Source organism: Orcinus orca, chromosome 2 (assembly GCF_937001465.1).
Source record: "Orcinus orca chromosome 2, mOrcOrc1.1, whole genome shotgun sequence".
NCBI lineage: Eukaryota > Metazoa > Chordata > Mammalia > Artiodactyla > Delphinidae > Orcinus > Orcinus orca.
Genome location: NC_064560.1, coordinates 84,777,148 through 84,802,803, shown reverse-complemented (window position 1 = coordinate 84,802,803; position 25,656 = coordinate 84,777,148). Strand labels below are relative to the sequence as shown.

General features: G+C 45.2%; 1 protein-coding gene across 4 annotated transcripts in view; it reads left to right on the top strand.

The window, feature by feature from the left end:
- PPCDC (phosphopantothenoylcysteine decarboxylase) overlaps positions 1–25,656 on the top strand; it is an 82,936-nt gene that overhangs the window by 28,140 nt on the left and 29,140 nt on the right. Inside the window, exons 5-7 of one of the 4 annotated variants that reach the window (XR_007475283.1) lie at positions 10,121–10,281; positions 11,687–12,337; positions 25,140–25,318. Coding sequence is in view for 1 of the 4 variants with exons in the window: in XM_049705383.1 (XP_049561340.1) it covers positions 10,121–10,147 (27 nt within the window). In the remaining 3 variants the exon portion in view is untranslated. Of the gene's footprint in view, positions 1–10,120; positions 10,282–11,686; positions 17,461–25,139; positions 25,319–25,656 lie in introns of those variants that run through there. The other 3 variants (XR_007475284.1, XR_004486771.2, XM_049705383.1) reach the window with 3 other exon arrangements.

Genomic DNA, 25,656 nt, shown 5'->3' with positions numbered 1-25,656 from the left:
TCAGCCTGCCCTCATGGTTCCCGGACATTTTGTGGTGTAGAATTTGAAAAAAAAGATTGAGATATTGAACTGAGAAGATGGGAGGAAAAGGGGAGGAATCTTACTTTTTGGGTTGGTCCCAGAGTCTCCTTTATTGTGACAAATTCTGGTAATGCGTAAAGGAGAAAAAAAGTAAAGCATGGAGCATAGACTTGGTTAACTCCATCCTAAAGAGCTGAGAGGGGCCCGAGTGGAGGGATGGCAGCAGAGCCATGCAGGCTGGCCAGAAGTTGGGGTACATTCTGGGAACTGGCTTAACAGAGTCTCCAAGCTGCTAAGAGGTACCAGAAGATGGGGATGGGGAGTAAAAGGATTTTTGAGGAATACTGCTGAGGATTGTGAGTTTGACATACTTTAATGTTCTTCGAGAAGCCCAAGTAAATATTGGATCTTCTTTTAAATTAATTAATTAATTATATTGAAGTATAGTTGATCTACAATACTATATTGGTTTCAGGTATACAACACAGTGAGTCAATATTTTTATAGATTATACTCCATTTAAGGCTACTATAAAATATTGGCTATATTCCATGTGCTGTACAATATATCCTTGTGGCTCGTTTATTTTCTACATCGTACTTTGTACCTCCTAATCCCCTATCCGTATCTTTCCCCTCCCCCCTTCCCTCTCCCCACTGGCAATCACTAGAATATCGGGTCTTTCAAATTCCTTTGCCAGTGTGTGCTTCCTGGAGTGTGACTCTGTGCAGGATTGAGCCATAGGGAGCCCTAGATTGTGTCTGGGTTATGTATATGTGTTATGCGTTCCTTATACTGCTGAGAGTTTCCTTGATTTCACTTCACCCTCCTAACATAAAGCCTCATGACAGAATCAACTAGTATATTTAATTCCATTTTATAGATGGGAAAGTGAGGGTCACCCAGCCAGTGTCTCTTTCTGCCCTAAAGCTGCCTCCAAATAGGCTGCCCCTGCAGAACCAGAGCTCCCACCCTCATTAGCATTTACCTCCCTGCGATCTGTTGAAACACCCCCTCCACCACACGCCACCACCACCCGATACCTTTTTTTAGTCCCAATTTAGCAGCTGCTTCATTACGTTTTTCTTCCTGTAGCTTCCTTCATACATATATTGTTTCTAGGGCAGCATGAAAATCTGAAATGTCACGCAACTGCCTCTGAACAAAGAACCCTAGAGTCAGATCCCAGTGACTGACAGGTTGTTTACACCGAGAGCTTCCTGGTGGAACAGAATATTCTATAATATTTGAGGCAGGCTTCGTGCCACCTGGGGCAAGGCAAGGGGAAGGAGTAGGCCAGGAGAACTGCTATAGCTGTCTAAGAGCAAAGGAATGCCAGGAGCAGGTGGGTGTGAGGGCAAAAGGCAGATGGGAGATTTGAGCTTCAGGGTCTTTGGAGGACGTGTTGCTAATCCAGGTGTGATCTGGGAGCATGTTATCCCCTTGCTGCAACAGGCTGGTCTCATGGTGGCTTTATCTGCTGAGATTACATGATTACCCTTTGCCTGCTGGCCCAGATAGCAGGTCCCTGGGGATTGGAGGCCCAGCGGACTCCTTTTTGGGCCTCTGGATTCCTGGAAGAGTGGGGAGAGTTCAAAGGTGCCTTCTGTTCATGTGGGCAAGGTAGCTGAGGGCTGAAGGGTTTCCAGCTATAGCGATGGGCTTGGAAGCTGCCAGCAGAAACACGTGGTTGCACGCAGGAAGGAGAGGCTGGAATGCTCCTCGGGGCCTGCAGTGGAGGGTGGAGGTGAAGATCGTTTCTTGCTCTCAGGAGAGATCATGGATTGGGAGCTCATACGTCACTTGGAACTTCTAAAAATCACTCTCTTGGTAGGGGAGAAGTTTAGCTCTGGAGCCCCACTCTTGGGGGGAAGCCAGCATGATGGGAACCAGGGAGAGAAGGCCATGGAAGGGGACTCATGTTTATCTGGCACCTGGCCTATGCCAGACAAGTGCTTTGCATACCTTATCTCATTCAATCCTCTAAGCAGCCTTCAAGATAGGCATTGCTATCTCCATTAAAAAAAAAATAACCTGAAGCTCAGAGAGAAGGTTATAAAAATCCTCCTAACGGTAAACCAAGACATGGCCTCTTAGAGGGGAGGGTAGAAATGGGTGAGGGTGCTGCTCACACAGGCTGGACCTAAGTTGGGAATGGAGAGAGGTGCAGGTAGGCTGACCATGTATTTTGTTGTCGAAAGTGGGCCCTTCTGGAACTTACCTGGTGGTCCAGTGGTTAGGAATCCGCCTTCCAATGCAGGGGACGAGAGTTCAATCCCTGGTCAGGGAATTAAGATCCCACATGCCGTGGGGCAACTAAGCCCGTGTGCCACAACTACTGAGCCTGCACGCTTTAGAGCCAGTGCGCCACAACTAGAGAGCCCGTGTGCTCAATATCCCCCGCTCCACAACTAGAGAGCCCACAGGCCGTAATGAAAGATCCTGCATGCCGCAACGAAGATCCCACGTGCTGCAACCAAGACCCAACACAGCCAATAAATAAATAAATAAATAAAAAGAAAGTGGGCTCTTCTGAGAGTGAAAAGGGGCAGTAAATATGCCAGGACAATAGGCATCAACTGAGACTGTCCTGGGAAAACCAGGATGTGTTGCCACCCTGCCACAGAGCACCAGAGGGAAGTACTGCTCAGAAGCCATGCTCTGTGAAGTAACAGCTACCATTTGTAACATAATCCTCTTAGCAGTCCCTAAGGGGGAGCTTATTATCCCCATTTGACAGATGAGCAGACTGAGGCTCAGAGATGTTACTTAATGTTCTCAAGGTCCCACAGCTTTTAAGCAGGGAAGCTCTGGCTGGCTCCATGCCCTGGTTCTTCCAGTGGGTCATGCTGCCTCCCAGGCTCAGGGCCTTTGGAGGAAGACCAGAGAAAGAGACCAAATGGAGAAACAGAGCTGGAGTGTGGCAGACCATGTGATAGTCTCTTTGTGGCCTCTCCCAGGATTGGCATGCGAGCAGTGGCTGAGGAAGGTGGGTGAGTGTGTGGCAGGGGGCTGGGGAAGGGTGGAGGCTCCAAAGACTTCTGCAGCCTTCTCTGATCTTCCTGGACCTCCAGGGGAGCAGTGGCCAAGGCCGGGAATTTCTAGGAAAATAAATCGTCATTGTGTTGCCCCATGTCTATGACTGGTGAACAGGAACACTGAGAAATCGAATGGCACGTATCCTGGAGTCAGGACTGTCCCCTCTGGTCTACAGAGCCTGTTCTGGCTCCAGCTCAGTCCCTCTGGGGCTCCTGGAGAGACTGTGCAGGTCTGCGATACAGGAATATTTTAGGTCAGGGGTAAAAAGTCTGCAAGGTCACACACATATGGAGGGTTTGTGAACCTTGGGGTTAGTTCCTGCTACGTTCACCAGCCAGCCTGACCTTCCAGGAATGGGTCAGCGGCCATAGCGCTGACAATGGAGGGCCCAGCTGAAACCTCATATGGCCTTTGCAGGCGCCTTAACTTGTTGCATCACAGGTGGATGGGCAGGGAATTGGTCGCTGGTCATCCAGCCAGTCAGACCACACCACCTGTGCGCACTCAGACATGGGCTAACAAGGCTGGCAGGGCTGATAAGGGAAGGGAAGTCCCTGCCCTCAGGGATGGCAGGTCTGCCTGGGGTACCTCCCTCAAATACAGTAGCTTGTGGCCTCTGCAAGCCAATGTTGCATAATCAAAGGCTGATCATGTTTCTTCATTCATTAAAAAAAATTTTTTTTAATTAATAAACTTTATTTTTTAGAGCAGTTTTAAGTTCTCAGAAAAATTGAGTGGAAAGTACAGAGAGTTCCCACATACCACCCACCCCACACATGCACAACCTCCCCATATTCACATTTTTCAAAGTCTGTGTTCCAGACAGTGTCCTGGACCAAAGACCCAGCCCTGTCATCAAGGCACTTCCAGTTCAGTGAATAGACAGCAGAGCAGAAAGACCAGCCCAGGGAGGGAGGAAGGGATGGCGGTAAGTAGGCCTAGGGTGCCAAGTGAACCAGCAGGACAGCCCACCCACCCTGCAGGGGAGGTCTGAGGAACGAGGAAGGACCTCAGAGGAGGTTCTACCTGGGCTGAATTCTAAAGGTGGTGTGGGCACTAGCAAAGAGTAGGAATGGCAGGAGTGGGGTGCAATGTGTGCAAAGGCCTGGGGGCAGATGGCACACCTGAACCGGGTTCTGAGTCTGGCTCTGAAGTTGGACATGGTAGGTGGAGGCGGGAGGAACCTCGTCCTGCAGAGCCCAAAGCCAAGGGGTTTAGTCTGAGGAGGAAGGGTCCAGTTGGGCCAGAGCAGGCAGGAGGGGCTTACCAGTGTGGGCGGGGCCAGCAATGGCCCTTGAAAGAGTTGGAAAGCTCAGGTGCTGGATTGTGCAGTTATGGCTTTAAATGTGTCCTGAAGATGCTTCAGGGGTTTTCACTGATGCCTCAAGTGCCAGGCCCTTGAGGACAGGACCATTTTTCTGATGGCTGGGTGCTAACGCCTGCTTCACTTCTGCCCAGATATAGCCTTGGGTAACCGTCTCGCATCTCACAAAGAAGCAGACGACGCCCACCTGGCGAAAGTCATGTCAGGTTTTCTCCATTTATTCATCCCTGGTGGTGGTTCCAAGGGAAGAGGGGTATGAGAAAAAGGAACTCTTTTCTAATAGACAAGCTGACCAAGGCACAGGGAGGGCAAGGACTTGGACCCCTCACTCCAGCATGCCAGAAGCAGAGCCTGAGCCCCCTGGGAGGGGCAGCAGCCAGGACTAGAGTAGGTGAGAGTGCCCCATGCAGCCGAGGCTCAGAGCCTCTGCTTGCTTGTTTAGAAAATGGAGACAGTAAAGTGTGCCCTTTCCCTGTGACTCTGAAAGTGAGATGAAGATGAGGGGCTCTGAGGCCATCAGAGAGCAAAGATGGTCCCAGACCCAATTAGAGAATTCCCAGAGTGATCTGGTGGTGAGAGACAAACCTCTTCCCTGTTCCCACTGCTCTGCCTGCGGCAGAGGAGCCCCACCCAGGTGATGAGAACCTACCTGCCCGTTAGAAGTCTTGGGATGTGAACACACCCCTCTCACAAGCTTCTGGGGGAGAAGACTCACATGTTCTGAGCATTGTGTGCTAGACCCTTTGCATACATGATTTGTACTTCATCCATCATCGTGTGAGGTGCCCACCATTACCATCCCCATTTTACTGGTGAGTAAACCGAAGCTGGGGGAGGTGAAGTGACTCAGGCACAATCTGGTGAGTGGCAGTGCTGGAACTCAGGCCCAGGTCTGCCTATCTCCACAGCCCACCCTCTGCTCTTCATCGTCTTGCTCCATTTGGGCAGGATGGAGTGGTGTGGTAATGAAGGGGCTTGGCCTAATTAGACAAAATAACCCTGTGCCTCAGTCATGCATTCATTCACTTGATCCAACTTTGTTCTGTGTATATCCCAAGCCAGGAACTGTGCTCAGTGTTGGGGATACAGTGAGGAGCAGAAGCAGATGTGCTCCCTGCTCTCAGGGCTAGCTGTCTAGTGGGAGGGATAGACCTTTATCAGACAAGGAAGAGGAGACACTCCAATAAGTACCATGGAAGAAAGGTAAGGAGTGCTATGAGAGGGGTAACCATGGGGCCTAGTTTAGTGAGGGGGAGAGGGGAGCTTCAAGCGAAGACTTCCTGGAGGAAGTGATCAGAAGAAAGATGAGTGAGCAGGAGTTATCCAGGGAAAGATGAACCAGAACGTTCCAGGCTGAGGCTACTGTATGTGAAAAGGAAGGAAGGAGAGGGCTAGCTGGGGGAACTGAAAGAAGGGCTGTGAATAGGAGAGGGTAGTGGTTTAAAGCGGGATAAGGTGGGCAGAGGCCCAGTGGGACAGGGCCTGGGGGCCACAGCAAGTGACTGTGGGAAACCAAGGCAGGTGCCTATGAAATGAGAACTTTCTTTCTCGTGAGCTACAGTGAACATACAATGCACGGAGCTTCCCCAAAAGTTTGGGCTGCATTAATGGCTGCATAACATGCAGGTCAAAGGAGGAGATTATTCCTCCCTCTGACTCAGACTGCACCTGAAGTGTTGTGATCCTTTCAGGGCCCCCGCTGCCCAACATCTGCAGAAGAAGAGCCAGAGCACCGAACAGGTGTACAAAAACCAGACTGGATGGGAAGGGAAGAGCAGCCTCAGGAGACAGGAGTATGTCCTGGACCGCTAAGGAATCTCCTAGAGGCCAAGTTCAACCCCATAGAGGGAGAAACATCCTGGCAGTTAGGGCTTATGAAATATGGAGTGAAAGTGTGAGGTAGTGAGCCTCTCGTGCTGGGGAGCAGATGCCAGAGGACCAGAGATGTGGAGAGGACCCCTGCTTAGCTTAACGTGTGGTGGAGGTTCAGTCCTTGGCATTGACTGAGCACATAGTGTCTGCCTTCTCCCTTCCACCTCTGAGCTGGAGGCTCACCACACATGTCCCCAAAACACAGGGTCTTGGGCCATGCAGATGGTGAGGCTGACCCTGACTAGCATGGGGTGGGCTCTGGGTTTGTTCTACTTAGACTGCTTTGGGGAAACCAGGCATTGGGAATGGTGGAGGTCTTGGACCTGTGGGCTGGCAGCTGCTGGTCACTATCTGAGGTCGCTTCCCAGGGCACCTTTTCCAGAATCCTGAGTGTTTTCTGGTACCCTGGACCTTCTAGCCGTCCATCATGGAGTCACCACTCAATCAGAACCTAGGAGAAGCCAGCAAACGTCTCCCCACCTCCCCATCAACTGTGTGTATACTGAGACTTCCCAGAACTCCTTGGTTTCCCTAAAGAGAGGGCTGCCCTGGCTCTCATACATCAGAACTCTCACTCTTGATCCTCTCTGTCTCTGACATTCTGTTAGTCCCTAGACATTTTTTTGACAAGGGCTCCAACCCATGCCCTCTGCAACTTCCCACTGCCATCCACCAGCCTCCAGACCTGGGTCCCCCAATGTTTCTATCCTCTGTCTTCTCTGCACTTGGCCTGTCTAGTCTCTGCTGAGTTCTGGGGGCTAGGGCCAATCACAATTTTTTTTTTTAATTGAAGAATAACATATATTATACCACCCAGATCAAGCTAGAGAATACTTTCAGGTCCATCCTTTTAAAATGGTTCCTTCCTCTAGTCTCCTACAGCTTTATTATTGGACACCTGGCAGGTTTTACCTTTCATGCCAGCTAGTTGGAGGAGAGGGAAGCATCCTGTGCGCCATTTTTGCCTCTCTCCACCTGACCTAGCACAGTGTAGGGCCCGTAGGAGGTGCCCCTTTAGGTCCATTAGATGGAAGGGTGTGGAATTTCCCAAGTGTGTTTTAGCGTGTTCAGTTGCCCCTCAGAAATGCAGGAGAGGCGACAGATGCAGGATGCGATCACCAGAGTGCAGGAAAAGCCCTGAGCACCAAGTGTGCTGGTTTTGCTCAGGTGACCGGTCACCCCCAGGATGATGTGTGCAGGCCTGGAGCTGCACACATTCCCAGCAGAGGGCTCAGGTGTGTAGAACCCCTTGTGTGGAATGCCCTTCCTAAAGGGCACTGGCTATAGCATGGAGCTGGCCAAGCTCTTATCCTGGCCCCAGGAACTTCAGGTTTGAGCACTCACCATGGCAGGGTCAGAGAGCTGAAGGAATAGGGCCAGACCCAGCTCAGGGAGCCTTTGAAGTCAGATGCCTGGTGCAGAATGCTCTGAAGGAGGCCAGAGCACACAGATTCTCAGTTGGAGGCCAAGACCTCCCCTGCTGGCTTAGGAGAGGCTATCCCTTTTCTCCTCTTGCTTTACGGCCTTGCTTAGGAGGTGGTATCCTCAAGGAAATAGAGCCGTGGCCTGGGCTTGAGCAGCAAAATGGGTGCAGCAGGAAGGGGCTGGAGGGCGGTGGGGACGCAGGGTAGTGTGGGGATGTGGTACATGAAGTCTAACAGCTGTCCTGAAAAATTGTGAATCCGGACTGTTGGAAGATTTGAAGACACCCTATTTGCTCTAAGCAGAGAAGAACCTCTTTTCTGAGGTCCAGATGCCAGTTGTCACTGAGGGTCTTCCTCTTGGGTATGTTCTGAGTCCCTCAGACCATATTGTTCCTGTGTCCTCTTATCTCTCTCTTGTGTTTTTGGGCTGCGTTGGGTCTTCGTTGCTGCGTGTGGGCTTTCTTTAGTTGCGGTGAGTGCGGGCTACTCTTCATTGTGGTGTGCGGGCTTCTCATTGTAGTGGCTTCTCTCATTGTGGAGCACGGGCTCTAGGCACGCAGGCTTCAGTAGTTGTCGCATGCAGACTCAGTAGTTGTGGCTCATGGGCTGTAGAGCGCAGGCTCAGTAGTTGTGGCACACAGGCTTAGTTGCTCTGCAACATGTGGGATCTTCCCAGACCAGGGATCGAACCTGTGTCCCCTGCATTGGCAGGCGGATTCTAAACCACTGCACAGTCTCTTTGACTGTAGTAAATAGGGGTCTCATCCAAGGCTTGGGGACACTGGGTGAACCTCTGATTTTACATGATATCTGTTATTTCAAGGCTCAGTACAGAGCTTGGATCCCAGGTCCACCTGACACCAAATTTGTTTTAAGGCATCATGGTGGCATAGTCTTATTATCAGGGATGGGCTGTCCCTCCATGGTTGGTAGAGGCATGATCATGAGCATATGATGTTAATCGGAAGGGAGAGACAGAAGGAAGAGTAAGTGCACGTCAGTCAATGCAGAGGATAAGGACTGACTGAGGTATCTTAGACAAACTTCTGAATGGGGAAGGCTGGGATCTTAACATTTCCTGAGTATCTGTTGTGTGCCCAGCACTTGCTTATGTGTGATCTGCAAGGGTATATTATTATCCTTATTTTACTAAAAGGGAAGCTGATGCTCAGGGGATTTACCCAATCAGAGTAAAAAAATGTGGAGACGGGTTTTGAGCCAGGTGTGTCCACCTCCATGGTTGGCCCTCTTTCTCCTCCACAGAACGTGATCTCCAGGTGATATGAGCATACCTTCGGGCTGGGATGTCAGCCCTGAAATAAACAGCCAGTTTTCAGACATTTGAGGGAAGTCTTTTTTTTTTTTTTTTTTGCAGTACGCGGGCCTCTCACTGTTGTGGCCTCTCCCGTTGCGGAGCACAGGCTCCGGACGCACAGGCTCAGCAGCCATGGCTCACAGGCCTAGCCGCTCCACGGCATGTGGGATCTTCCCGGACCAGGGCACAAATCTGTGTCCCCTGCATCAGCAGGTGGACTCTCAACCACTGCGCCACCAGGGAAGCCCAAGGAAGTCTTTTTTTTTTTTTAATTATTTATTTTTCGCTGCGTCGGGTCTTAGTTGCATCACGCAGGATCTTCGTTGAGGCATGCAGGATCTTTCATTGCAGCACTTAGGTTTCTCTCTAGTTGTGGAATGTGGGGTTTTTTTCCTCTAGTTGTGGCGCGCAGGCTCCAGGGCATGTGGGCTCTGTAATTGTGGCACATGGGTTCCAGAACCCGTGGGCTCTGTAGTTTGCAGCACGCAGGCTCTCTAGTTGAGGTGCATGAGCTCAGTAGTTGTGGTGCATGGGCTAAGTTGCCCCGCAGCATGTGGGATCTTAGTTCCCTGACCAGGGTTCGAACCCATGTCCCCTGCATTGTAAGGCAGATTCTTTACCACTGGACCACCAGGGAAGTCCCTGAGGAGAGTCTTTAACATGTAAGAGAGGCCAAAACAATAGAAAAAGGGAACTCAGAAACAAAGATGCTGCAAAGAGCAGATGAAAACTTCAAAGAAACTATTGTTCATAATCTTAGACTGGAAGAGATATTGCATCCTGAAACAAGAACAGGATGCCATAAAAAGGGAACAATCAGCAAACAAGTAAGAAATTTAAAATGTGATAACCAAGTGGTAGAAAGATAAAGTCAAGGAAACCTTTCAGAAAGTTAAACAGAAAGAAACTGAGATGGATAATAGGATGAAAGAGATAAGAAAGCCGGTGTGTCCCCCTTTGCCTGGCAAAGTAATAAAGCTATCCTTTTCTACTTCACCCAAAACTCTGTCTCTGAGATTTGATTTGGCACCAGTGTACAGAGAGGCCGAGCTTTCGGTAACAGTAAGAAGAGTTAGAGGCCATGGCAATTGAGCTATGATCTTCTTTCTCTCTCTCCCCTTCCAGGTCATTGTGAAAGAAGCTCTGCTCTAGGCAGTTACAGCCAAGAACACAGGGTTCTCTCTATCCCCAGGGCCCAGTTGAGAGCTAAGGTACCTCCCTGAGAGTGGCAGACCACCAGCATTTCTCATCTCCCTCACCTCTGTGTTGCAGAAGCTGTATTCCAGGTAAGAGTAGCTGAGAGGGCTGGGGCTCTCTTCCTCAACCCATTCCCAACTTATAGGGTGGAACCTCTACCCTAGGCATGGAAGCCTGAGGATACTGAGGCCTTGATCTCCCTCACCCTGGTTCACTTACAGAGTGCAGGTTCCATTCTGGGAGAGGCCAGTTTAGAAGACCAAAGGCTACTGCCACAACCCAGCACCCTTGTAAAGCAGGAGTGTAACTCCAAGACACCAGCTTCAGAGCAGTGGCACAGAAGTTTTGTACAGGGAGAGAGGAAGTCCATAAGAGGGAGTCCATAAGAGCATAAGAACTCTGATGCTCTCCCCAAGGGAACTGACTTATTTGCAACAGAGTGTGGGGAAATACAAGCACATGGGTGCTCTCAAAAACAATGGAGATATTGATGGTAAGCAAAGTCTGGTAGTGCTTTGAGAAAAACAAGCTAAAAATTAGACTAAGTAGAAGTTTGCCAGAGAGAAGCAGGCAAAGAGATAACTAAAGAGCCCTCTTGAGGTCAGAACAAACTTCAGAGACTGACCTCAAAGACTACTCCGGCAAAGGGTCTTCATTTCATTGGATCAGACTGTGGAGCAATTTATGCCCCAGGGCATTGTTGAAAACAATAGAGGAATTAGTCAGCAATTAGTGGAGGCTAACAGCTGGGTGTGATACCAATAGAGACAGCTTAACAGAATGGTCAAGGAAAGAGATGAACAGAGCCCTTTTAAAACCACTGTCATTCCAGGGTGATGGCACATATCCAAGGCTATGCAGTTTAGGAGTGAAATCAGTCTACACACTGCGGGGGGGGAAGTAAATTTCAAAATAGTCTAGCCAGATCACAAAATAAATAAACAAACAGCAAGAAGAAGCTAGGGGGAGAGGAGGATGGCTAGTATCCAGAGTTGCTGCAATGTATTATCTAAAATTCTATTACAAATATAATAAAATTATACACACACGGTTTTCAACAAAAAATTATGAAACATGCGAAGAAACAGGAAAATGTGACCAATACACAAGAAAAAAAAAAAAAAACAGTCAACAGAGATGCTTTTGAGAGAGTCCAGATATCAGACTTAGCAGGCAAAGATTTCACAGCAAATATGTTCAAAGAACCAAAGGGAACCATGCATAAAGAAGTAAAGTATGATGATAGTGTTGCCAAAATCTTGGCTGCCTGTACACTGATGCTGAAATGAGATACAGAGACAGAGTTTTGGAGGAGAAAGAAAGGGTGGCTTTATTCTTTGCCAGGCAAAGAGGGGAACACAGGAGGCTAGCAGCTCAAGAACTGTGCCCTCCTCCCTGGGGAATAGGGAGAAGTCTTATAGTTGGGGCTCGTGGTCAGGGGTATGCAATAAGGATTAAGGCAGTAACAGTCCTGCATTCTTCTTTCTTCTGCAGAGTTTCAAAAGGGTGGGGTTGCTGACAAGATTAGGGTGTGTGCAGGGTCTCAGGTGGTCAGTCTCCTATCTTGATGAGCTTCTCTGGTCCCTTTAATCTTGCCTCAGATGGTTTTCTGGCTGCTCCTCCCTTGATTTGCAATCTGCCCTTTGGAACTCAAGGAAGGTCATGGAGGCTGGAGTCTTGCCTACAAGAAATGGGGGACAAAAATTCCTACGTACTTGGGAGCCCCATAGGGCCCTGCTCAGTTTCATTCGTATCTCATCAAATAGATAATATCAATAAAGAGAAAGACATTAAGATACAATTGGAAATTCTGAAGTTGAAAAATATAAGAATTTAAAAGAAAAGTCCAATAGATGGACTCAGCAGTAGACTTGAGCTGGCAGAAGAAAGAATCGGCAAACTTGAAGACAGGTTGATAGCGAATATGTAATATGAAGAACAGAGAGAAAAAAGAATGAAGAAAAAAGAACAGAGCTTTAGAGAAAAGTGAGATACTGTTAAGTGTACCAATATAAGCATAATAGGAGTACCAGAAAAAGAGGAGGAAGAGAAAATTTAAAATATTTGAAGAAGTAATGGCTGAAAACTTCCCAAATTTGATGAAAAACATTCATCTACACATCTAAGAAGCTCAGTGAACTCCAGGTAAGATAAATATGAAGAGATCCACACCCATACACATTGTAGTAAAATTTTGAAAGTCAAGGACAAAGAGAAAATATTGAAAACAGCAAGAGAAAAATGATTTGTCATGTCCAAAGAAACCCTAATAAAAATAACAGCTGCCTTCTCATCAGAAACAATGGAAGCCAGAAGGCAGAGGGATGACATATTCGAAATGCTGAGAGAAAAAACTGTCAACCAAATCTTCTTTCAGCAAAACTAGCTTTCAGAAATGAAAGTGAAATAAAGACATTTCCAAGTACAGTAAGTCCCCTACATACGAACCAGTCCCGTTCTGAGAGCGCATTCTTATGTTCAATTTGTTCGTAAGTCCAACAAAGTTAGCCTAGGTACCCAACACAATCGGCTATGTAGTACTGTACTGTAATAGGTTAATAATACTTTTCACACAAATAATACATAAAAAACAAACACACAAAATAAAGGAAACATTTTTAATGTTACAGTACAGTACTTTGAAAAGTACAGTAGTACAGTACAACAGCTGGCATACAGGGGCTGGCATCGAGTGAACAGACAAGAAGAGTTACTGACTGGAGGAGGGAGAGGAGGTGGGAGATAGTGGAGTTGAAGGATCATCGCAATAGGAGATGGAGGGCAAGCTGCAATTTCACTCATGCCTGACATTGATGGAATGCACGTTCACATCTTTGAAAGTGTGAAATTTGAAGGTTCATATGTAGGGGACTTACTGTAAACAAAACTTGAGAGAATTCATTGCTAGCAGACCTACCTTACAAGATATACTAAAGGAAGTTCTTGAGACTGAAAGCAAGTGACCTCAGGCAATAATTCGAAACTATATGAGAAAACAAAGAGTGTTAAAGACAATTAGGTAATTTATAAGATAGTATATGTGTATATTTCTCCTTTTTCTCTTAACTGATTTAAAAAGCAATTATATAAAACAATATGTCTATAATTGTATTGTTGGTTATATAACATATAGAAATGCAGTGTATTTGACAATAACAGCACAAAGGAGGTGGGTGGAAACAAATTTGTATTAGAATAAAGAAATGACAACAGATTGTAATTTGGATCCACAGGAACAAATGAAGAGAGCCAGAATTGGTAAATAACAAACTCTATAATTATATATCCTCTCCCTTCTTCTCTCAGCTTCTTTAAAAGACACACAAATATTAAAAAAGTAAGAATTATAAGAATTTATTATTGGATTTATAACATATAGACATATACAAATACACTGTATACTATTTATTTTATAAATTAGTAATAATTAATAATAAATAACTATAATAACAATAGCACAAGGAAAAGGGAATAAATATACAGGAGTATATAAATAAATGTGTAGGAGTAATATTTTTACAGCTCACTGGAATTAAATTAAAATAAATTTGAATCAGACTCTGATAAGCACTAAGAAAATAACTCAAAAAATAGTGAAAAAATTATTAAAGAAATTAAAATGTTATATCAGAAGGTATTCACTTAGTATAAAATTAAGCAGTAAAGGAAGGAGAAAGGAACAAAAAAGATGTAAAACATATAGAAAACAAAAAATAAAATAGGAGACATAAATCCAGCTATAACAATACAACACTATACGTGAGTATATTACACAATCTGGTCAAAAGGCAGAGAGGGTCATACTGAACTAAAAAAACAAGATCCAACCCTATGATATCTAAAAGATAAATATTTCAGATTCAAAGATACTAATAGATCGAAAGTAAAAGTATAGATGAAGGTCTCTTATGTAAAAAAACAAAACAAAAGTAAGCTGGAGTGGCTCTACTAATAACAGACAAAATAGACTTTAAAACAAAACTTGCAACAAGAGATAAAGAAGAACATTTTATAGTGATAAAAGGGCCAGTCCATCAGAAGACATAACAATTATAAACATATAATTGTTATGTCTGAAAAGACAACACCAACATGCATTAAGCTAAAACTGACAGACTTGAAGGGATAAATAGACGATTCAGCAGTAATACTCAGAGACTTCAATATCCCACTCTAAATAATGGGTAGTACAACTAGAAAGAAGATCAGCAAGGAAATGGAAGAGCTGAATAACACTATAAGCCAAACAGACCTAACAGATATCTAGGGAACTCTCCACTCAAACAGCAGAATACATATTCTTCTCAAATTCACATAGAGCATCCTCTGATATAAACCATATGTTAGGCCATAAAACAAACCTCAATAATTGTAAAAAGATTGAAATTATAAAAAGCATGTTCTCTGACTACAGTGGAATTCAATTACAAATCAATAACAGAAAGAAATTTGAGAATTTTACAAATATGTGGAAAATAGGAGCATACTTCTAAAAAAGCAATAGGCCAAAGAAGAAATCACAAGGCAAAGTAGAAAATACTTTGAAGTAAATAAAAATGAAGACACACCATATCAAAATTGATGGCATGCAGCTAAGGCAGTGCTTCAAGGAAAATTTATAGCTTCAAATGTGTCTATTATAAGATAAGAATGATTACGAATCTATAACACCACTTATCACCTTAAGACACTGGAAAGGAGTGCAAACCAAATCTAAAGCAAGCAAAGGAAGAAAATAATAGAGATTAGAGTGAAATTTAATGAAATAAGAGTAGAAAAACAAAGATAATATAAATGAAACAAAAAGTCAATTCTTTGAAATGACAAACAAAATTGAACAAACTTTTAGCTAGACTGACCAAAAGAAAAGAGAAAGGAGACTCAAAATACTAAAATCGGGAATGAAAGAGAAAACATCACTACTGATTTTAGAGATATAAAAAGGATTATAGGACTTCCCTGGTGGCGCAGTGGTTAAGAAACTGCCTGCCAATTCAGGGGACACGGGTTCAAGCCCGGGTCCAGGAAGATCCCACATGCTGCAGAGCAACTAAGCCCATGCACCACAACTACTGAGCCCACGAGCCACAACTACTGAGGCTGTGAGCCACAACCACTAAAGCCTGCGCACCTAGAGCCCATGCTCCGCAACAAGAGAAGCCTCTGCAAGGAGAATCCTGTGCACTGCAATGAAGAGCAGCCCCCACTCACTGCAACTAGAGAAAGCCTGTGTGCAGCAAGAAGGACCCAACACAGCCAAAAATAAATAAATAAATTTTAAAAAAGGATTATAAATGAATATTATGAACAACTTATACCAGCAAATTGGATAATTTAGATGAAATGGACAAATTCCTAGAAAGACAAAAACTACTAAAACTGATTCAAGAGGAAATAGAAAATATGAATAGACCTATAACAGGAAATTAAATTAGTAATTTTAAAACTTTCAACAAGAAGAGACCAGACCCAGAATTCACTGGTGAATTCTACTAAACATTTGAAGAAGAATTAATACCAATTCTTCACAAACTCTTACAAAAAATGGAAGAGGGAAAACTTCTTGTCTTCTTCTATGAGACAAAACCAGACAAAGACATCACAAGAAAATAAAATTATGAAACAATATCTTTTATGAATATATATGCATAAAAACATCAAAATATTAGCAAACTAAATCTAGCAAGATGAAAAGAATTTTCACCACAACCAAGTGGAATATTCTCCAGAAATACAAGGCTCAACATACAAAAATTGATCAATATAATACACCATGGTAATATAATAAAGGACAAAAACCACACAATCATTTCAATAGATGAAAAAAAAATTTGACAAAATCCAACACCCTTTCATGATTAAAAAAAAAGAAAGAAAAAAAAAAACTCAGTAAACTAGGAATAGAAGGGAACTGCATCAACCTGATACAAGGGATCTATGAAAAATCTATTGCTAACATCATACTTAATGGCAAAAGCCTGAAAACTTCCCCCTACAATCAGGAACAAGACAAGGATGTCCACTCTCACCACTTCTATTCAACAAGGTACTGAAGGTTTTATCCAGGGCAATTAGCCAAGAAGAAGAAATAAAAGACATTAAAATTGAAAAGGAATTTCTATTTGCAGAGGACATGATCTTGAATATTGAAAATCCTAAAAAATTGCTAGAACCAATAAACAGGTTCAACAAGTTCAGAGTATAATATCTATATACAAAAATCAACTGTATATTTACACATTAGCAGTGAATGATATGAAGATGAAATTAAGAAAACAATTCCATTTACTATAGCATCAAAAAGAATAAAATATTTAGGAGTAAATTTTTAAAAAGAAGTTCAAAACTTATATTCTGAATACTCAAACATTGTTGAAAGAAATTAAAGATGACCTAAATAGATAGAAAGGTATTTGTGCTTGTGAATTGAAGGAAAATATTAAGATAGCAACATTCTCCAAACTAATCTACAGATTAATACAGTCTTTATCAAAATCTCAGCTGGCTTCTTTGCAGAAACTGATAAACTGATGAAAAAATTCATATGAAAATTCAAGAATCCTGAATAGCCAAACAATCTTGAAAAAAAAGCAAAGTTGGGGGCTTCCCTGGTGGTGCAGTGGTTGAGAGTCCACCTGCCGATGCAGGGGACACGGGTTCGTGCCCCGGTCCGGGAGGATCCCACATGCCGCGGAGCGGCTGGGCCTGTGGGCCATGGCCACTGAGCCTGCGCGTCCGGAGCCTGTGCTCCACAACGGGAGAGGCCACAACAGTGAGAGGCCCGCGTACCACAAAAAAAAACAAAGTTGGAGAACTCACTTCCTGATTTTAAAACTTACCACAAATCAATGGTAATCAAGACAGTGTGGTACTGGCCCAAGAATAGACGTACAGATCAATGGAATTGAACTGACAGTCCAGAAATAAACCCACACATCTATGGTCAACTGACTTTCAACAAGGGTGCCAAGACCATCCAATGGGGAAAGAATAGTCTTTTCAACAAATGGTTCTGGGACAACTGAGTATCCACATGTGAAGGATGAAGTTGAATCCTTATCTCACACCATATACAAAAATTAACTCAAAATGGATCAAAGACCTAAATGTAAGACCTAAAACTAAAAAACTCATAGAAGAAAATTTAGGGTAAACCTTCATGACCATGAATTTGGCAAAGTATTCTTAGAAATGACACTAAAAGCATGACCAACAAAAGGAAAAATAGATACATTAATCAAAATTAAAATCCTTTTTGCTTCAAAGAACTGTTTTGTGTTGGTTTCAGCCTATCAGTAGTGATGCTATTGGCTAAAAATGCCTTAGGCATTCTCCTGGCCTCATACTACTTGTGGCAAGCCTCCATAGACATTTCCCAGACTGGAGCCAGTGTTGAGGTTGGACTGGCCCTTGTGGTTCTATTATGATTGCAAGATGCACCTCAGCAACAACTATCAGAGAACTTTGAAAAATCAAGGTTTATTATTCACAGGTCCTGGAAGGTACAGGGCATCCCCAAGGGTCACACAGTGAGGTTGTGGGGAGAGAGAGAGAGAAAGTGTGGACCGGGGTTCTGCCCTTGGGGTTGAGGGTGGGGTGCCTGGGATTTTGTGGGTTCACTCTTTACTGGCAAATTTAAAGCATAAGAGTGGGAATTAGGGTGTGGGAAGGGAAAAGCAGAGTCAATCAAGAGTTCAGTTACTCCAGGGCTTTCTGAAAGGAGAACTTCATGGGTGGGGTCGCCTGGCTACTTATCTATTTGTTTAACTAGAAGTTATGTCATACAGCTGGCAACATGTTTATTTGAGATGGATGTCTTGAAATGGATGCCTCAGAAATCAAAAACTTAATGCCAGGCACTTACATTACAATACATAAAACCTTAATGTCAGGCATTTATACTACAAGGACACTATATTAATTTCCTACGGCTGCCATAACAAAGTACCACAAACTGAGTGGCTTAAAACAATAGAAATTTATCTTGTCACAGTTCTGGAGGCTGGAAGTCCAAAATCAGGGTATTGACAAAACCATTCCCTCTGAAATCTGTAGGAGAGAATCCTTCCTTGCCACTTCCTAGCTTCTGGTGATAGTCGTCAATCCTTGGCATTCCTTGACTTACAGCTGCATAATTCCAACCTCCACCTCTGTCATAACATGGTGTTCTCTGACATCACAGTGACTGGTAATAGACACAGGGTTTCCATGTGTATCTTCACAACACCTTCTTATAAGGATACCAGTCATATTGAATTAAGGCCCACTGTATTCCAGTTTGACCCTAGCTTAATTAATTACATCTGCAATGACTCTATTTGCAAATAAGGTCACATTCTGAGACACTGGGGGGTTAGGACTTCAACAGATCTTTTTGGGAAACATAATTCAACTCATAACAGACACTATCAGAAGTGAAAAGACAACCCATAGAATGTGAGAAAGTACTTATAAATTATGTATCTGATAAGGGACTTGTATTTAGAATATATAAAGAACTCTTAACAACCCAGTAATAAAGACAATTTAACCCAATTTTTTTTTTTTTTTTTTTTTGGCCGCACCATGTGGCATGTTGGATGTTAGTTCTCCCACCAGGGGTCGAACCCATGCCCCCTGCAGCGGAAGTGTGGAGTATTAACCACTGGACTGCCAGGGAAGTGCGTAATTTAACCCCATTTTTAAACGGGCAAAGGAGGGAATTCCCTGGCAGTCCAGTTGTTGGCACTCTGTGCTTTTGCTGCCTAGGGCTCGGGTCAATCCCTGATCAGGGAACTAAGATCCCACAGGCCACATGGCATGGCCAAAAAAATAATAATAATAAAATAAAACGGGCAAAGGAGATGAACAGACATTTCTCTAAGGAAGGTATACAAATGGCCAACATGAAAACATGTTCAACATCATTAACCATTAGGAAAATGAAAATCAAAACCACAATGAGATACCACTTTACATCCACGTATAATAAAAAAGGTAATAACGAGTGTTGTGATGGATGTAAAGAAATTGGGACCCTCATATAGTGCTGGTGGCAATGTAAAACGGTACACTTGCTTTGGAAAATGGTCTGGCTGTTCCTCCAATGGTTAAACATAGAGTTACCATATAAGCCAGCCAATTCTACTCCTAGGTATATACCCAAGAGAAATGAAAACATATGTTCATACAAAAACTTGTACAAAGATGCTCATAGCACCATTATTTATAATAGCCAAAAAGTTGAAAAACTCAGATGTCAATCAATTGATAGATAAATAAACAAAATGTGGTGTATCCATACAAGGCAATATTATCCAGCCATAAAATGGAATGAAGTGCTGATACATAACACAATGTGAACGAACCTTGAAAACATTGTGCTAAGTGAAAGTAGCCAGTCACAAAAGACCACATATTATATGATTTCATTTATTTGAATGTCCAGAACAGGAAAATCTATATATAGAGAGATAGATTAGTGGTTGCCTAGGGCTGAGTGATTTGCGGGGAGGTGGAGAGTGACTGGTAATATACAGAGTTTCTTTTGTGGGTGATGAAAATATTCTAAAATCAATTATAGTGATAGTTGTTCAACTCTATGAATACACTAAAAAACCATTGAATTGTACAGTTTAAATAAGTGAATTGGGACTTCCCTGGTGGTGCAGTGGTTGGGGGTCCGCCTGCCGATGCAGGGGACGCGGGTTCGTGCCCCGGCCCAGGAGGATCCCACATGCTGCAGAGCGGCTGGGCCCGTGAGCCATGGCCGCTGAGCCTGCGCATCCAGAGCCTGTGCTCTGCAACAGGAGAGGCCACAACGGTGAGAGGCCCGCGTGCCACGCAAAAAAAAAAAATAATAAGTGAATCATATGGTATGTGAATTGTACCTCAAAAAACCGTTTTGAAGAATGGAGGGCTTCCCTGGTGGCACAGTGGTTAAGAATCTGCCTGCCAATGCAGGGGACATGGGTTCAAGCCCTGGTCTGGGCAGATCCCACATGCTGTGGAGCAACAAAGTCCGTGCACCACAACAACTGAGCCTGTGCTCTAGAGCCCATGAGCCACAACTACTGAAGCCTGCGAGCCACAACTACTGAAGCCCATGTGCCACAGCTACTGAAGCCCGTGTGCTTAGAGCCCATGCTCTGCAACAAGAGAAGCCACTGCAATGAGAAGCCCACGCACCACAATGAAGAGTAGCCCTTGCTCACCGCAACTAGAGAAAGCCCGCGTGCAGCAACAAAGACCTAACACAGCCAAAAATAAAATACATAAATATATTATTTTTTTTAATGGAGAGAAGATTCCAGAAAGTGACATCAGATTTTATACAAAGGATCAGGAATCAGATCAGAATCAGACCTCTTAATAACAACATTTGAAGCTAGAAGTCCTCAAAGCAATGCCTTAAAGATGCTGAAGGAAAAGTACTTTCAACTGAGAATTATATACCCAGCCAAAGTATCAATACAATGTGAGAGTAGAATGTAGATATTTTCAGATATGCAAAGTTTGAAAAACTTTATCTCCCATGCAGACTTCCTGGGAAGCTACTGAAGGATGTGCTCCACCCCCTAGAAGGGCATAAAACAAGAAAGAAAAAATTGAATCCAGGAAAACCAGAGATAATTAAAGAAAGAAGTTTCAGTATGTTGGCCAGGAGAAGTCCCAGGATGACAGCTCTGTGGCTGATCTAGAGCTATTAGTTCAGATGGAGGCAGGAGAACCAGAGACTCCAGTAGAGGTGTCTCAGAGGGAAAAAAGAAATAAGGAATTGGAACTGATAATGAAAATGTGTATCAAGAATCATTTTACAGGGCTTTTGCAGGGTGTGGGAAGGGTCAAAAAAAAAAAAAAAAAACAAATGAAAAAATGAGTCAACGATTACCCTGAAGAGAGAAAGAAGTTTACAAAGAAAGGAAAGGTAGTTACAGCATACTACTTGGCTCAGCCGTGAGCACTAGTGATTGACTGTGAATGTAACCAAGAAATGTGGTGTCGTGATATTGAAAGGAGAGGGAAAAGGGTGTAAGTAAACCTCATTTATCATGAGAGGAAGGCCAAGAGACAGTATCTAAATTGGACCTCTCTGGAGATAGCAATAGTAGCAACAAATGCTTTATTCAGGAGATAAAAACCAGAAGAAATAACAGAATGAGTTGAGGTGGTCACTTCTGGAGAGCAGGGTGGAGTGACGTAGGAGAGTGCTGTCTTTGTTCTAACCCTTTAGCACAGTTTGACTCTGTAAACAATTTTCGCACATGAGTTTGGGAAGATAAAAATTAATTGAGGGCTTCCCTGGTGGCGCAGTGGTTGAGAGTCCGCCTGCCGATGCAGGGGACATGGGTTCGTGCCCTGGTCCGGGAGGATCCCACATGCCATGGAGCGGCTGGGCCCATGAGCCATGGCCGCTGAGCCTGCGCGTCCGGAGCCTGTGCTCCGCAACGGGAGAGGCCACAACAGTGAGAGGCCCGAGTACCGCAACAACAACAACAACAACAACAAAAAACCCTGAGCAAACAACCCCATCCGTCTTTTCAGCCATCTCATAAAGTACATTCTCACCCTGTGAGGCAGGTATGATAAGGGTTCTTGTGAGGGCCAAAAGAGATGCTGCTTCGTAAAACATGAAGTTGCATGTGGTTTAAAAGGTTGTTATCAGGCAGGACAGAAAGAAATAGCCCCATGTTACACACAGGAAAACAGAGACCCCCCCACCCCAAAATGGAAGTAGTCCCCCAAATCGCACAGCTGGCAGAGCTGGAGTTCTGACTCCCTGTCTGGCTTTCACTCAGCTGGCATCAGGCCCAGGGACCTCTTAGCAATCATGCTTCCCCACCTCCCCTCTCTCCCAGCTGACCCCACCCTTGCCCTCAGACACTTTCCACAACTTCCCTGGCTCTGAGCCCCACCTGGAGGGTGATTAATGTGAGGGCCCTTGTCATCAGGACTGAGTTCTCATTCTGGTCACACTCTGAGCCCTGATCCTGGTCATAGACTGATCCCTGATGCTGGTTGCACACTGAGCCCCTCATCCCTTGCCACTAAATCCCTTAACAATATTTACAACCAAACATAAGCTGGGCCTGGCCTAGAAGACATGGATGGCTGGATTCCATCCCTCTCCAGTGCTGTCTCAGGGTCAGGGTTGGTGCAGCTGTGGCCAGGCTAAAGTCTGTGACATGTTTTCCCTCCATCCTGGACTAGACTCAAAGCCACAGCCTGTGCCCAGTCCATTTCTGTCCCCTCCCACTGCTGTTCCTTGTGCGGGTGGGGGATTGTGGGGCCCATGGTACACTTTGAGCAGAGATTGTCTGTGATGAGTCATCCTTCCTCACAACAGAGGAGTCTAACATGGACAGTACTTTTTCTGACTTCTCTGCTGCAAGGGAGTAAACTCACCAACACATATGTTCAAGTACAGCCTTGAACTGGCTGTTTCCCACCCTGAGCTCTTCACTCCCATCCCTCACCAGGGCAGCATTTCTCCAACATGATTTCCAGGAGTTGCCAGAACACTGGCTTGTTGCAGCTGCTGCCCTGCGCTTAGTGACCGGCACGCCCTCCGAGCAGTCCTCTAGGGTCAGTTGGGAGGCAAGGCTGACTTTTAACCCTCTCATCTCTTGTCAGTCCCAGGAGAGGTGGAAGGTCAGGGAAGGGGCAGTGGCAGATGCTGGGTCTGGGAAAGTTGGAGGGGAGAAGACAAAGGGGTGGAGTGGGGGCCAGGCATAGGATCATGGTCTTGATATACCACTGGGTCACAAATGTCAGGGCAGTCAGGAAGCTGAAAGACTTCCTCTCCTGCCCCTGTGTCAAACAGATGGAGAAATGAGGTCCCTGGAAGAGGAATGTTCCCAAGATCCCACAATGACTTGGGATCAGATTGGGGGCCCAAACGATTTTTTGCGCTGAAGATTAGCCTCGGGCAGAGGGGGCAGACTCCATGGCCCCTAAGGCCAGAAGAGGACTCTTGCAGAAGGCCTAGGGAGACAGAGGGAAGGGCTCCAGGGAAGGAAGATCTTCCTTATTATCTGAGTTGTCCAGCCCCTGGGACCTCTGGTTGGAGGGGACGTAGGGTCAGAGTTCCTTGTCATCAGAAGCATAGCAAGCACAGGCTGGACCGTAGTATGAGGATGTGCCCACAGTGAGGGGAGCTTGCTTGCTCCTTTGGCCATGTTTCTTTTTGTGGGACTGGAACCAAGTTGTGTTCCCCACAATCCTGGGGTTCCTTTGCTTGACCTAAGGGTCTGCTCTCCTTTCTGAGCCCTCAAGGTCCAGAACAGCTCCCTTGAGCAACCCTGGAGCTCTGCAGCTGCCTCTGGCTGGCCACAAGGCACTGGGGCTGTAAGAAGCACCTGGACCCAACATAGTAAGAATATGTATTTGAGGAGGAAAGTTGGGAGAGGGCCACCCTGGGGGGTGTTGCTTATGGGAGCAGACTAGGTCCGAGAAAATCATGGTAGCAGGTGGGAACCCTGTCCCTCCTCCAAGCCAAGGGTCTGTGCTGCAGCTTTAGGGTGGCAAGAGGTGCTTAGGCTCTTGCCTCAATGCTGCTACCCAGTGCCTCCCAGATCCTCCCTGCCTGTGCACCAAAGCCTGTTTTTGGGGGCCTCTGGTGGCTGTGTCACCCTGGGGCCATCCTTTCTCCACTTTCGTTGTTTATGTGTCTCTCTGCCACTAGGCTGACAGCTCTTTGAAAGCCAAGTATTGCGGGTGGGTTCTCCGGGAAGCAGACTATGACTCAAAGTTTAGCATGCTGGATGTTCTTTAAGGAGACGTCTTGAGATTGATGCCTGTAGAAGGGAGGGGGAAGAGGCAGAACTGGGCAGAGCTGCACTGCAGGCCCCACCCCAGCTTTGGTTGCCTCACTGGGAGCTTGGAGCAGAATGGCCTGTCACAGTCCCGCACTGGGTTGAAATAGCTGGGCCTTTATACCCCAACTAGATTAGTCTTTGTGTATAGAACACCCAGAGAAGGACATGACCTCTGGTAAAGCAAGTATCTGCAGCTGAAGCAATCCCTCAAGGGGCTGACAGCCCACAATACTCCTGCCCCTGGGTACCAAGTCCTTCCCTGAAGGGGAAAATGGGCATCGCATCTCAGTGTCTACTGTCCTGTGTTTTAGCGGGCTTTTAAGGAATGCTAGTTGAAGGAATGCATAGATTGCTTTGAAAGAAGCCCCTAAAACATTTTCGCCTTGTTCTCCCTGTCTATTATATGGGTATATCTTTTACACTTATGCTATAAAAGGCAAAGCTCATTATAAACACCATGTCCCATGGACGTATGCAACTCCCTTCAGTTCTCTTTCAGTTGATGCCCTGAGGTTGGGGCTAGGGCACTGACGGGTGGAGTGGGGAGTGGAGGGTAGGTGGGGTGGGCTTGGCAGTTAGTGGTTGCTGTTTTAAGGAAAACCACAGCTGCCTGTGGTTTAGGGCGGTCAGTGAGGCCCAGGGGAAGGGAGGTTCACATGCAGGGTGGGCTGCGGGCACTGAGTCACCACCCAGAGGAAAACCACAGCTTCAAGAGCCCCAAGGCCCAAGGAAGAGTGGCAGATGAGCTGGGCAAGTGCCAGGTCTCAGGAGCGGGGATTTGGACAGCCTCCTTACTTCAAGGGCCAGCCCTGTTCAGGCTTGCAGGGAAGCACCTACCGTATGCCTGCCATGAGAAAGGCTGGCTCGGTGGCACATCTCTGTGCAACAGAACAGAGCAAGAGCTGGGTGACCCTAGAAAAGAACTATCCCTCTCTGGTCTCTAGCTCTCCACTCTCTGGGAAGATGGGGACAACTCTTGAATTTGAGAAAATTCATCTAAGATATCTGAAGACTCATAGTCCACAACTTTGCTTATATATAATTTTACCATCATCATTGTAGTCTAGAGTGGCTGCTATCTGTCACATTGCATTCATCTAATGATTCCTCAGTAACTATGAAATGTCTGTTTTTCTCTTTCTTCTTTGTAGGAAAATGAAATATTCTGAATTCTCATCTTCTACAATGAAAGCTAAAACAAACAAAGACGTTTCCAGACTTCTTGTTTCCATCTTCTTGAAAGATGTCTAATGCTTTGGACAAAACAATAAGAAAATTGAAAGATGGTGGAATAGTAATGATTCATATCACTATTGAATCATCCTTCCAGGTAATTCCATCATTCTTCTGTTTTTTTTATTATTTTAGTCTCTGTTTTTAAAAAGCATGGTTGAGAATAATTAATGAGTAATGATGAAATATAGTTCCTAGGAGGATGAAATAGCAAAATGTTTTAAGATCAGGATAAATTTTTTTTTTGCGGTACGCGGGCCTCTCACTGTTGTGGCCTCTCCTGTCGCGGAGCACAGGCTCCGGACACACAGGCTCAGCGGCCATGGCTCACGGGCCCAGCCGCTCCACGGCATGTGGGATCTTCCTGGACCGGGGCACGAACCCACGTCCCCTACATCAGCAGGCGGACTCTCAACCACTGTGCCACCAGGGAAG